The 13165-nt window shown below is 45.7% G+C and overlaps 1 protein-coding gene across 2 annotated transcripts in view; it reads right to left on the minus strand.

Annotated features, from left to right (window-relative positions):
• Nucleotides 1–13165, minus strand: part of CHRNA10 (cholinergic receptor nicotinic alpha 10 subunit) — a 45604-nt gene that overhangs the window by 23455 nt on the left and 8984 nt on the right. Inside the window, exons 1-3 of one of the 2 annotated variants that reach the window (XM_040422676.1) lie at nucleotides 9406–9444; nucleotides 6858–7003; nucleotides 1163–1317 (exon numbers count right to left, since the gene is read on the minus strand). In XM_040422676.1, the coding sequence (XP_040278610.1) occupies nucleotides 1163–1317; nucleotides 6858–6965 (263 nt within the window). In that variant the 5' untranslated portion in view covers nucleotides 6966–7003; nucleotides 9406–9444. Of the gene's footprint in view, nucleotides 1–1162; nucleotides 1318–6857; nucleotides 7004–9405; nucleotides 9445–13165 lie in introns of those variants that run through there. The other variant, XM_040422675.1, reaches the window with a different exon arrangement.

Consider the following 13165-nt stretch of genomic DNA (forward strand, 5'->3'; position numbering starts at 1 on the left):
AGGTCACAGAAGGTCTCTGTAGCCATCATCCGCAGGTGCGCTACCCTAATAAAAGAGGGGTCTGCAGACAGACAGGCAAACACGTAGACCAACGCACTAAATGTTTATAAACTAAAGCTGAGTCGCAAGTTGTACAAAATTTGTTCAGCTATATCTGTTACTGGGAAAGATGAGTAACATCCAGTACGGCTGCCATGCCGGCTGTCTCGCGAGTTGTCAACCAGCTTGTAGAGGGTTTAAATATAAATCCCCCTCTTCAGGTACAGAGACTGTGTGTTTCACTTTAAGAGACCGTTTAGTTGTTTTAACAATGTTTTCTTTTGTAAACTGAATGTAAATACAATGTAACATTTTGGTTCTGCCCTCCTGCCGACTACGCCAAGTTTATGGGGGTCGTCAAGTGATCTGCCCTAAAAGATACAGAGAATGAGGCCACCTCACGAGCTGATGCCTGGTGATTACCTTGGTCTTATGGGCCACACGTAGACTGGATATGTGTATACTATACCGTATGTTGTGTGATGTGATGACTGTGCGCACCTTTGGGTCCTTAGTTGCTTGGCAGTGCCGCCATGTCATGGTACTGTATCTTATAGCGAGAATAAACAGTTTCTTGGCTGTCAGGTAACAGAATGAGGTAAACACTGTCTAGAGGCCTGAATAAAGATAAAATTGTCCAGAGGTCTACACAAAGTCAACACTGTCCACAGATGTGTGTAAGATGAATATAGGACTAAGGATCATGTGAAGTAAACCCTGACCTGAGAGAAAGGTTAAATAATAGTGCCAGCTGTAGAGAAGTGCAACCACCAAGCTTCTGTGCCTTCAGTCTGAGACTGTTTCTTAAAGTGTCTCAGCACTCAATCCCCCTCAATTTTCCAAGACTTCTGAATGGATGACCTGGATTGGTTTACAACCATGTTCCTGTATATGTAGAGACCCAGCCCCCACTATCACACCTTACACCATAACTAGGCAGGTCTGCCCCTCTGGACCGGCCAGAGCTGTAATGGTGGTCATACTGTTTGTCACCCAGTTTTCCCACATACAGATATTTGACAGAAGAGACAACACTAGGGCTGATATTTACTGGGGACTGAGAACGGCCAAACCCAGGCTGGAAAGTTCCAGGACATCAGCTGATGAGCCTCATCTGACCTACCTGTTATATAGGACTATATCAGGTCTCCATACATAACTGCTCGGTATACGGATGGTATCGAGTCCATCATAATCCTCCTTGTTCCAGCGCAGGTAGGCGTCAAACCAAACCTGGCGGATCCACAGGTAAGCCATCAGGATCTGATTCCGTTCATCCTACGAAATAAACGAATCAGAGAAATAGCCCAAAAAATCTCATGTAAAAAATAACTGGTCACATGATGCGTCGCATAGTCTCTGCTACTCCAGTCACACCAAGAGCTGCATTCAAAACAATCGTCTTGGTTCAGCATAGAAATCATTAGAACTAAACTGACACAAGCATCACTTAAAGCTTAGATGAGATCCCAAAATGCACTACCAAATCTGAACTGCAGGGTCCCACGGCAATAATGAAAGTATGACCAATTTTTTGATGGAGTCTTGAGTTAGTTCACACTCTAGATTAGGTTGGGGGGAGCTATTATCATCCCTATTCACTTGACCCTGGGGCAGATAATAATAATAATCTTTATTTATATAGCGCCAACATATTGCGCAGCGCTTTACAGTGCGGGGGATTCATGTACAAACAGTCATAAACAACATAGCCATAGACAAGTCAATAATAACAAAAGGAGTGAGGACCCTGCCCGCAAGAGCTTACAATCTATGAGGAGATAGGGGTGACACAAAAGGTAAAAGTTCTGGTTTTGTACAATGGTCTGGCCATCTTGGGAGATCAGATATAAAGCTGCATTAGCCAGTCAGCAGCCAATATATGAAGTGCTTCTGGGTACATGGGTGCAGTGGAGAGTTTGGTGGAGGACGAGGTTCAGGAAATTATAAATGGGCTGTATGGAGAGGCGTTAGATCAGGGGAGGTGATAGGCCACCCTAAAAACATGTTTTTTTAGGGAGCACTTAAAACTGTGGATGTTGTGATTTAGCCTGATTTCTTGGGGTAGGGCGGAAGAAGTCTTGCAGCCGGGAGTGTGAGGTTCGGATAATGGTGGAAGTCAGTCGTGAATCATTGGCTGAACGGAGGGCATAGGTGGGGTGATAGACGGAGATGAGGGAAGAGATGTAGGGGGGTGTAGCACTGTGGAGAGCACAGGTAGGATGGTAGACAGAGATGAGGAGGAGATGTAGGGGGTGCAGCACTGTAGAGAGCACAGGTAGGATGGTAGACAGAGATGAGGAGGAGATGTAGGAGGTGCAGCACTGTGGAGAGTACAGGTAGGATGGTAGACAGAGATGAGGAGGAGATGTAGGGGGTGCAGCACTGTGGAGATCACGGGTAGGATGGTAGACAGAGATGAGGAGGAGATGTAGGAGGTGCAGCACTGTAGAGAGCACAGGTAGGATGGTAGACAGAGATGAGGAGGAGATGTAGGAGGTGAAGCACTGTGGAGAGCACGGGTAGGATGGTAGACAGAGATGAGGAGGAGATGTAGGGGGTGCAGCACTGTGGATAGTACAGGTAGGATGGTAGACAGAGATGAGGAGGAGATGTAGGGGGTGCAGCACTGTGGAGAGTACAGGTAGGATGGTAGACAGAGATGAATAGGAGATGTAGGGAGTGCAGTACTGTGGAGAGTACAGGTAGGATGGTAGACAGAGATGAGGAGGAGATGTAGGAGGTGCAGCACTGTGGAGAGTACAGGTAGGATGGTAGACAGAGATGAGGAGGAGATGTAGGAGGTGCAGCACTGTGGAGAGCACAGGTAGGATGGTAGACAGAGATGAGGAGGAGATGTAGAAGGTGCAGCACTGTGGAGAGTACAGGTAGGATGGTAGACAGAGATGAGGAGGAGATGTAGGGGTGCAGCACTGTGGAGAGTACAGGTAGGATGGTAGACAGAGATGAGGAGGAGATGTAGGGGGTGCAGCACTGTAGAGAGCACAGGTAGGATGGTAGACAGAGATGAGGAGGAGATGTAGGAGGTGAAGCACTGTGGAGAGCACGGGTAGGATGGTAGACAGAGATGAGGAGGAGATGTAGGAGGTGCAGCACTGTGGAGAGTACTGGAAGGATGGTAGACAGAGATGAGGAGGAGATGTAGGAGATGCAGCACTGTGGAGAGCACGGGTAGGATGGTAGACAGAGATGAGGAGGAGATGCAGGAGTGCAGCACTGTGGAGAGCACAGGTAGGATGGTAGACAGAGATGAGGAGGAGATGTAGGAGGTGCAGTACTGTGGAGAGTACAGGTAGGATGGAGGACAGAGATGAGGAGGAGATGTAGGGGTGCAGCACTGTGGAGAGCACGGGTAGGATGGTAGACAGATGAGGAGGAGATGTAGGAGGTGCAACACTGTGGAGAGCACAGGTAGGATAGTAGACAGAGATGAGGAGATGTAGGAGGTGCAGCACTGTGAATAGCATGGGTAGGATGGTAGACAGAGATAAGAAGGAGATGTAGGAGGTGCAGCACTGTCTAGAGTACAGATAGGATGGTAGACAGAGATGAGGAGGAGATGTAGGGGGTGGAGCACTGTGGAGAGTACAGGTAGGATGGTAGACAGAGATGAGGAGGAGATGTAGGAGGTGCAGCAATGTTGTGAGAATAGGTAGGATGGTAGACAGAGATGAGGAGGAGATGTAGGAGGTGCAGCACTGTGGAGAGCACGGGTAGGGTGGTAGACAGAGATGAGGAGGAGATGTAGGGGGTGCAGCACTGTGGAGAGCACGGGTAGGATGGTAGACAGAGATAAGGAGGAGATGTAGGAGGTGCAGCACTGTGGAGAGCACGGGTAGGATGGTAGACAGAGATGAGGAGATGTAGGAGGTGCAGCACTGTGAATAGCATGGGTAGGATGGTAGACAGAGATAAGAAGGAGATGTAGGAGGTGCAGCACTGTCTAGAGTACAGATAGGATGGTAGACAGAGATGAGGAGGAGATGTAGGGGGTGGAGCACTGTGGAGAGCACAGGTAGGATGGTAGACAGAGATGAGGGAGGAGATGTAGGAAGTGCAGCACTGTGGAGAGCACGGGTAGGATGGTAGACAGAGATGAGGAGGAGATGTAGGGGGTGCAGCACTGTGGAGAGTACAGGTAGGATGGTAGACAGAGATGAGGAGGAGATGTAGGAGGTGCAGCACTGTGGAGAGCATTGGTAGGATGGTAGACAGAGATGAGGAGGAGATGTAGGGCGGTGCAGCACTGTGGAGAGTACAGGTAGGATGGTAGACAGAGATGAGGAGGAGATGTAGGGGGTGCAGCACTGTGGAGAGTACAGGTAGGATGGTAGACAGAGATGAGGAGGAGATGTAGGGGGTGCAGCACTGTGGAGAGTACTGGAAGGATGGTAGACAGAGATGAGGAGGAGATGTAGGGAGTGCAGCACTGTGGAGAGTACAGGTAGGATGGTAGACAGAGATGAGGAGGAGATGTAGGAGGTGCAGCACTGTGGAGAGTACAGGTAGGATGGTAGACAGAGATGAGGAGGAGATGCAGGAGTGCAGCACTGTGGAGAGCTTTCGGGTGAGGACAAGCAGTTTAAATTGGATTCTATACTGTATGGGCAATAGTGTTGAGTGTGAATATTTGAATTAGGAATTTTAATCGCAAATATCGGCACTTCGAGAATTCGCAAATATTTCGAATATAGTGCTATATATTAGTTTTTCGAATATTCAGCATGTTTTCCATCTGAACACATGATTCCAATAAATCATTGGCCCACAAGCAACTTAAGCAGGGAGGAATAATGACTTCAGATGGAAAAAAATTACGAATATGCTAAAAAACAAATACATAGCACTATATATTTAGTATAGTGCTATATTCGTTTTTGACCCACGCCTGCATTGATTGCGTAATATTTGCATATTACGCGATCATTACCTTGCCGATTTTCGAGTAAAAAAAAGAATGTAGAAAAAAATGAATATTCGAATTCGTGAATATTTCACAAATATTCGACAAAATATTAGCAAAATATCACGAATTTGAATATGACCCCTGCCGCTCATCACTAATGGGCAATCAGTGCAATGAGGGCGGAGGCAACGGAGTAGAGGTTGGATAGGTGACCCTGGCTGCTGCATTAGGAATAGATTGGAGAGGGGGAGACCTATTAATAGTGAGTTACGGTAATCAAGACCGGAGTAGATCAAGGCAACAATGAGAGTTTTTGTTGTTTCCATAGTGAGAAAGGGGAGGATTCTGGAGATGTTTTTGAGGTGCAGGTGACATGAGCGGGAGAGAGACTGGATGTAGGAGGTGAAGGATAGATCAGTGTCAAATGTCACCCCCAGGCAGTGGGCATGCTGCCTAGGCCTGATGGTAGTGCCACACACTGAGAGGGAGATATCAGGTTTAGGTAGGTTAGTAGATGGAGAGAACACAAGAAGTTCCGTTTTTGAAAGGGACATGATATTAGAGACGGCAGAGAGACAGTCACTGGTGTTCTGTAGTACAGCAGGGGTGATGTCGGGGGATGACATGTATAGTTGTGTGTCATCAGCATAGAGATGGTACTGGAAACCAAATCTGCTGATGGTCTGTCCAATTGGGGCTGTGTAGAGAGAGGAGAGGGCCTAGGACTGAACCCTGAGGAACTCCGACAGTGAGAGGGAGAGGTGGAAAAGTGGAGCCAGCGAATGATACACTAGGGCGGCCAGAGAGATAGGAAGAAAGAAAGGAGAGGGCAGCGTCCTTTAGGCCGATGGATTGGAGCACTGTGATTAGGAGATGGTGGTCTACAGTGTCAAAAGCTGCAGAGAGGTCAAGGAGAATGAGCAGAGAGTAGTCACTGTTGCTTTTTGCTGTCAGGAGGTCATTTGTCATTTTGGTGAGATGCCCACTTGGTATGTATACTTTGTGTACTGGAGCATTGCATTGTAGTGTTTTTTCTGCATTAGACTGTTGTGAACGGTATCTATAGCCTCGGAGGTGATTGCCTGGTGGCTGCATCTCTGGATGTGACTGGAGTATGAGACATGACATTACTCGGTAAAACAAATGATTTACAAATCAAATGGAGATTATTAGGTTTAGGTTTTAAAAGCATACATAATGCCTGGTAGGGTTGATCATGCTGGGTAAAATGATGTACTTCCTATTTTTGCTATGCTGAATAGTTGCCGAGATATACATTTTTTTGATGTTTATGCAAATCACCTATTTAAAGCACAGGGGGCTGACTGTAGAGCATGGAGTGCTTCAGGTGTAATGCCATTGTGCTCTCTGTACTCCTTCCTGAGCTCTGTGCTTCTTCCTGAGCTTGGGAAGCTGCGGAAGATCCACTGTGCAAGCACCGGGTCAGTTACTCTGTGCCTGTGCAACAATCTTCAGATCCACTGCGCAGGCGCCTTGTCACTGAGCATATTCGGCGCAGGTGTTAGAATACAGGGCTAGATGAGATGTCTAGCCCTGTCATTCAAGGGGGAGAAGCGAGCAGTCAGAGCACAGGAGCAATGTGCTTGCAGTGCTCCAAACACTAAGGCCAGCTCCCTGGTGCTCAAAATATGTTATTTATATAAATATAAAAAGTCAAATATTTTAGCAACTATTCACCTTAGAAAAAAAAGATAAATATCATTTTACTCAGCATGATCAACCCTACTGGACTGGTTTGACAGGGTTGATCATGCTGACAGTTTTATCCTGTAAGGCACAAGACTAGCTGGTTTTCATATTGTATTGTACAGTATGCAGTACATGAACTAGACTATGTAATGGATATGTGGGGGCTCGGGCTTCACTGTACCATATCAATAATCTGTGACAGGGTGACTTGCAGCGTCACATTCATAGCTTTGTCCATATCTTCCACTGGGCGCAAAGCATTGGAGTAATTGGCAAATAAATCATTCATCAGTTTGTAGGCAAACTTCCCCTGAGCCCCCAAAACTCCTAGAAACATAAAGAGAACAAAAGTAAACGATAGTCACTGGGGAGGGTTAGAAAGAGCTAATATAACACTATAAAGAGAGAGTGAGAATGACCTGGGGTCACCACTAATCTTATAAAACTGTGGGAATAGAGTGAGAATAACCTGGGGTAACTACTGACATTATAACACTGTAGGGACATAATGAGAATAACTTGGGGTCAGTAATTACATTACAATACTGTGAGGACAGAGTAAGAATAACCCGGCGTTATCATTGACATTATAATACTGTGGGGACAAAGTGAGAATAACCTGGGGTCACTACTGACATTATAACACTATAAGGACATAATGAGAATAACCTGGGGTCAGCAATGAACTTACAATGCCGTGAGAACAGAGTAAGAATAAGCTGGAGTAATCATTGACATTATAACACTATGGGGACAGAGTGAGAATAACCTGGGGTCACCACGAACATTATAACACCGTGGGGGGCGGAGCGAGAATAACCTGGGGTCACCACGGATATTATAACACCGTGGGGGCCGGAGCAAGAATAACCTTGGGTCACCACGGACATTATAACACTGCACAGACAGGGTAAAAATAACTTGGGGTTACCACTTACATTATAATAATATAGGGACAGAGTGAGAATAACCTGGGGTCACCACTGATGTTATGCCTCTGTGTGAAGAGAGTGAGAATAGCCTTGGGTCACCATTCACATTATTTCATTGTGGGACGAAGTGAGAATAACCTGGGGTCACCACTGTTAATATAACCTATTGACATCATAGCACTTTGGGGACAGAGGTGAGAATATTTTGGCGCCACCAATGACCTTATAACACTGTAGGGTGAGAATGAGAATAACTTGGTGTAACCACTGACATTATAACCTTCTGAGGACAGAGTGATGATAACACTGTGGGGTGAGAATGAAGATAACCTGTGGTCACCACTATCAGTATAATCCTGTTGGGACAGAGTGAGAATAACCTGGGGTCACCACTGACATATATTGGTCATTATCACATCACCGATACTTATAAATTCCAGCTCTGCAGTATATGGTTCTAAACATTTTAGATTTGCTACTGACTGATATTTTTTAAGCTATAGTAAATACCAGTGGGGCTATGTCTGGATCTCTGTTTGCTGTCAGTGAATGAGAACGTTCATCAATTTCATCCAGATGTACAGGGTGGGCCATTTATATGGATACACCTTAATAAAATGGGAATGGTTGGTGATATAAACTTCCTGTTTGTGGCACATTAGTATATGTGAGGGGGGAAACTTTTCAAGATGGGTGGTGACCATGGTGGCCATTTTGAAGTTGGCCATTTTGAATCCAACTTTTGTTTTTTCAATAGGAAGAGGGTCATGTGACACATGAAACTTATTGGGAATTTCACAAGAAAAACAATGGTGTGCTTGGTTTTAACGTAACTTTATTCTTTCATGAGTTATTTACAAGTTTCTGACCACTTATAAAATGTGTTCAATGTGCTGCCCATTGTGTTGGATTGTCAGTGCAACCCTCTTCTCCCACTCTTCACACACTGATAGCAACACCGCGGGAGAAATGCTAGCACAGGCTTCCAGTATCCGTAGTTTCAGGTGCGGCACATCTCGTATCTTCACAGCATAGACAATTGCCTTCAGATGACCCCAAAGATAAAAGTCTAAGGGGGTCACTGGATATGCGAAATTGCTACATGATGATGTGTTTTCCTCTTTATGCACTGAAGCTGGCACGTTCCATGAGTTTTTCCAGCAAGATGGTGCACCACCACATTATGGGTGTCAGGTCCGAGCATTCCTAGATGAACAGTTTCCTGGAAAGTGGATTGGTCATCGTGGGCCAGTTGAATGGCCCCAAAGGTCTCCCGATCTGACCAACTTAGACTTTTATCTTTGGGGTCATCTGAAGGCAATTGTCTATGCTGTGAAGATACGAGATGTGCAGGACCTGAAACTACGGATACTGGAAGCCTGTGCTAGCATTTCTCCTGTGGTGTTGCTATCAGTGTGTGAAGAGTGGGAGAAAAGGGTTGCATTGACAATCCAACACAATGGGCAGCACATTGAACACATTTTATAAGTGGTCAGAAACTTGTAAATAACTCATGAAAGAATAAAGTTACGTTAAAACCAAGCACACCATTGTTTTTCTTGTGAAATTCCCAATAAGTTTGATGTGTCACATGACCCTCTTCCTATTGAAAAAACTAAAGTTGGATTCAAAATGTCCGACTTCAAAATGGCCGCCATGGTCACCACCCATCTTGAAAAGTTTCCCCCCTCACATATACTAATGTGCCACAAACAGGAAGTTAATATCACCAACCATTCCCATTTTATTAAGGTGTATCCATATAAATGGCCCACCCTGTATAATACCTATTTTTACCTAGTCATAGAGACAAGGAAAACCAGCGTGCAGGCTTGTCTGCTTATTGTATAAAGCATTGTCCGCGCTGACTCGTTGTCACAAACCCTCCCCTACGAGGAGTTTTTCAGATGCATTTTCATCCTCTGATTGTAAGGGCACATGCCAACGACAGTATGTTTGGTCCCCATCCGATCCGCATTTTTTGCAGATCGTATGTGTACCCAGGGACGTAACTAAAGGCTTATGGGCCCCGGTCCAAGAGTTCAGCTTGGGCCCCCCTTCCCTCAGTGCTTTGTGTGTCTTATGTGGCACAAGGGTCTTTGGGCCCCTTCAGGCTCCTGGGCCCGGTAGCGACTGCTACCTCTGCACCCCCTATAGCTACACCCCTGTGTGTACCCATTCATTTCAATGGGGCACCAAAAGATGTGGACACCACACCGTGTGCTCTCCGCATCCACACCTCCGTTCTGTTGCCCTGTTTTGTGGACAAGAATAGGACATTTCTACAGTTAAAAAAGACTTACGGCCGCGTGCATGAGCAATAAACAAGAATGTTCCGGTTCACTGACAGCAAGCAGATATTTAGACTGTTTTTCATAAATTTGAGAAACTTGGTTCAAGGATTAGAACAGATCAGTGATGGAGACGTTACACTCCCATAATCCCGCTGATTACCATCAATGTAAGACACAGGAAATCCAATTATAAAGAAATGAATTAAGGGAAGAAAAAGCGAACGATCTGGCCGATTAGAAGAGTGAAACAAGACGTCTGCAAGATATCTGCAACATCTCTTAAAGGGCCGCACCACTTATTAGTACAGCTTTCTGTTGTATGCGGCCGTTATCCATCTGCAGTTGCCTAAGCATAGATTCACATGTGGCAGATTTCTTGGCTGGAAATTCATGGTGAATCCACGGGTCAGATTGCACTGAAGGGGGTGAAATCTATGGTGAAGAGTTTAGAGTGGTGCTGCAGCCCCTTCATCCTCAGGAATGATGAGGGGCCCAGAAATTAGACCTCAGCCAATCATAAAGTGATGGCAAACCTTTAGTCTTCATGATTTTCATGATCTCTGCTGGATGTCAGTGAATGTTCATGTTCAAGAACAGAGGCTGAAAGTCTGTCCTGCTCACACAGTCTATGGCTGTCCTATCACTGTATCCAGTGGAATGCTACAATGTATCAGTCTGTACTCAGTGGAATGCTACAATGTACCAGTCTGTATCCAGTGGAATGCTACAATGTACCAGTCTGTATCCAGTGGAATGCTACAATGTATCAGTCTGTATCCAGTGGAATCTGAAATGCTACAATGTATCAGTCTGTATCCAGTGGAATACTACAATGTATCAGTCTGTATCCAGTGGAATGCTACAATATATCAGTCTGTATCCAGTGGAATGCTACAATGTATCAGTCTGAATCCAGTGGAATGCTTTAATGTATCAGTATGTATGCAGTGGAATGCTACAATGTATCAGTCTGTATCCAGTGGAATGCTACAATGTACCAGTCTGTATGCAGTGGAATGCTACAATGTATCAGTCTGTATTCAGTGGTATGCTACAATGTATCAGTCTGTATTCAGTGGAATGCTACAATGTATCAGTCTGTATTCAGTGGTATGCTACAATGTATCAGTCTGGATCCAGTGGAATGCTACAATGTATCAGTCTGTATGCAGTGGAATGCTACAATGTATCAGTCTGTATGCAGTGGAATGCTACAATGTATCAGTCTGTAACCAGTGGAATGATACAATGCACCAGTCTGTATCCAGTGGAATGCTATATTGTATCAGTCTGTATGCAGTGGAATGCTACAATGTATCAGTATGTATCCAGTGGAATGCTACGATGTATCAGTCTGTATCCAGTGGAATGCTACAATGTATCAGTATGTATCCAGTGGAATGATACAATGTATCAGTCTGTATGCAGTGGAATGCTACAATGTACCAGTATGTATCCAGTGGAATGATACAATGTATCAGTCTGTATGCCGTGGAATGCTACATTGTATCAGTCTGTATGCAGTGGACTGCTACAATGTATCAGTCTGGATCCAGGATCTTCATGTCTGATTGTCTGTATACTGGGTACAAGTGTCATAAACTCTCAGCTGTGAGAAGTAGCAGATCAGGGCTTATATAGATTTAACTAGAATGTTTCCAGTCACTGACAGCCAGCAGAAATTAGAATGAGGAAATTAACTATATGATTCAACCAGTTTGATTGAGTTAGGTAAACAATCGGTTCTGAATGAGGAAAATGTCGTACTACAGATTGTTTTTAGACACGTCACCATCAGTGATGACTTGTTCGCCGTGTTCGCCCGCGAACACATGCGGGCTGCCATCTTAAACCACAAGTCCGGCGATGCACAGGTAAGCCCTTATTACCTGTGCACGAGCCGGTCTGAAACAAATGCGGTCACCGGGAGCAGGCAGTTCCGAGAACAGCCCGATGAAGGCCCCCGGTGGCTGTTCTCCAAACTGCCTGCTCCCGGTGACCGCATTTGTTTCAGACCGGCTAACGGCGCAGGCACAGGTAAGGACTTACCTGTGCATCACCGGACTTGTGATTTAAGATGGCAGCCTGCATGTGTTCGTGGGCAAACACGGCGAACTGGCCATCACTGGTCACCATTTCTTCACTGATTAGACAGAAAACAGCAATGGATGTCTATGCCTTGAATGAACAGTGTCATGGCAAAAGAGAGAGAATCGAATCCTGAAACTACAGGGAGACTGGCTGAAGAGAGAAAGGCTGTGATTGGCTACAGGGAGAACGGCTGTAGGAAGAAAAGTTGTAGAGAGAATGGCTGTAGTACGGTTGGATGTAGAGAGAATGGCTGTAGTAAGGGTGGATGTAGACAGAATGGCTGTAGTATGGGTGGCTGTAGAAAGGGTGGATGTAGAGAGAATGGCTGTAGTATGGGTGGCTGTAGTAAGGGTGGATGTAGAGAGAATGGCTGTAGTAAGGGTGGATGTAGACAGAATGGCTGTAGTATGGGTGGCTGTAGTAAGGGTGGATGTAGAGAGAATGGCTGTAGTAAGGGTGGATGTAGACAGAATGGCTGTAGTATGGGTGGCTGTAGTAAGGGTGGATATAGAGAGAATGGCTGTAGTACAGGTGGATGAAGAGAGAATGGCTGTAGTACGGGTGGCTGTAGTAAGGGTGGATGTAGAGAGAATGGCTGTAGTATGGGTGGCTGTAGTAAGGGTGGATGTAGAGAGAATGGCTGTAGTACGGGTGGCTGTAGTAAGGGTGGATGTAGAGAGAATGGCTGTAGTACGGGTGGATGTAGAGAGAATGGCTGTAGTACTTGTGGCTGTAGTAAGGGTGGATGTAGAGAGAATAGCTGTAGTATGGGTGGCTGTAGTAAGGGTGGATGTAGAGAGAATAGCTGTAGTATGGGTGGCTGTAGTAAGGGTGGATGTAGAGAGAATGGCTGTAGTATGGGTGGCTGTAGTAAGGGTGGATGTAGAGAGAATGGCTGTAGTATGGGTGGCTGTAGTAAGGGTGGATGTAGAGAGAATGGCTGTAGTACGGGTGGCTGTAGTAAGGGTGGATGTAGAGAGAATGGCTGTAGAGTCAGTAGCTGTAGTAAGGGTGGATGTAGAGAGAATGGCTGTAGAGTCAGTAGCTGTAGTAAGGGTGGATGTAGAGAGAATGGCTGTAGAGTCAGTAGCTGTAGTAAGGGTGGATGTAGAGAGAATGGCTGTAGTAAGGGTGGCTGTAGAGAGAATGGCTGTAGTAAGGGTGGCTGTAGA

Source organism: Bufo bufo, chromosome 3, assembly GCF_905171765.1.
Source record: "Bufo bufo chromosome 3, aBufBuf1.1, whole genome shotgun sequence".
NCBI lineage: Eukaryota > Metazoa > Chordata > Amphibia > Anura > Bufonidae > Bufo > Bufo bufo.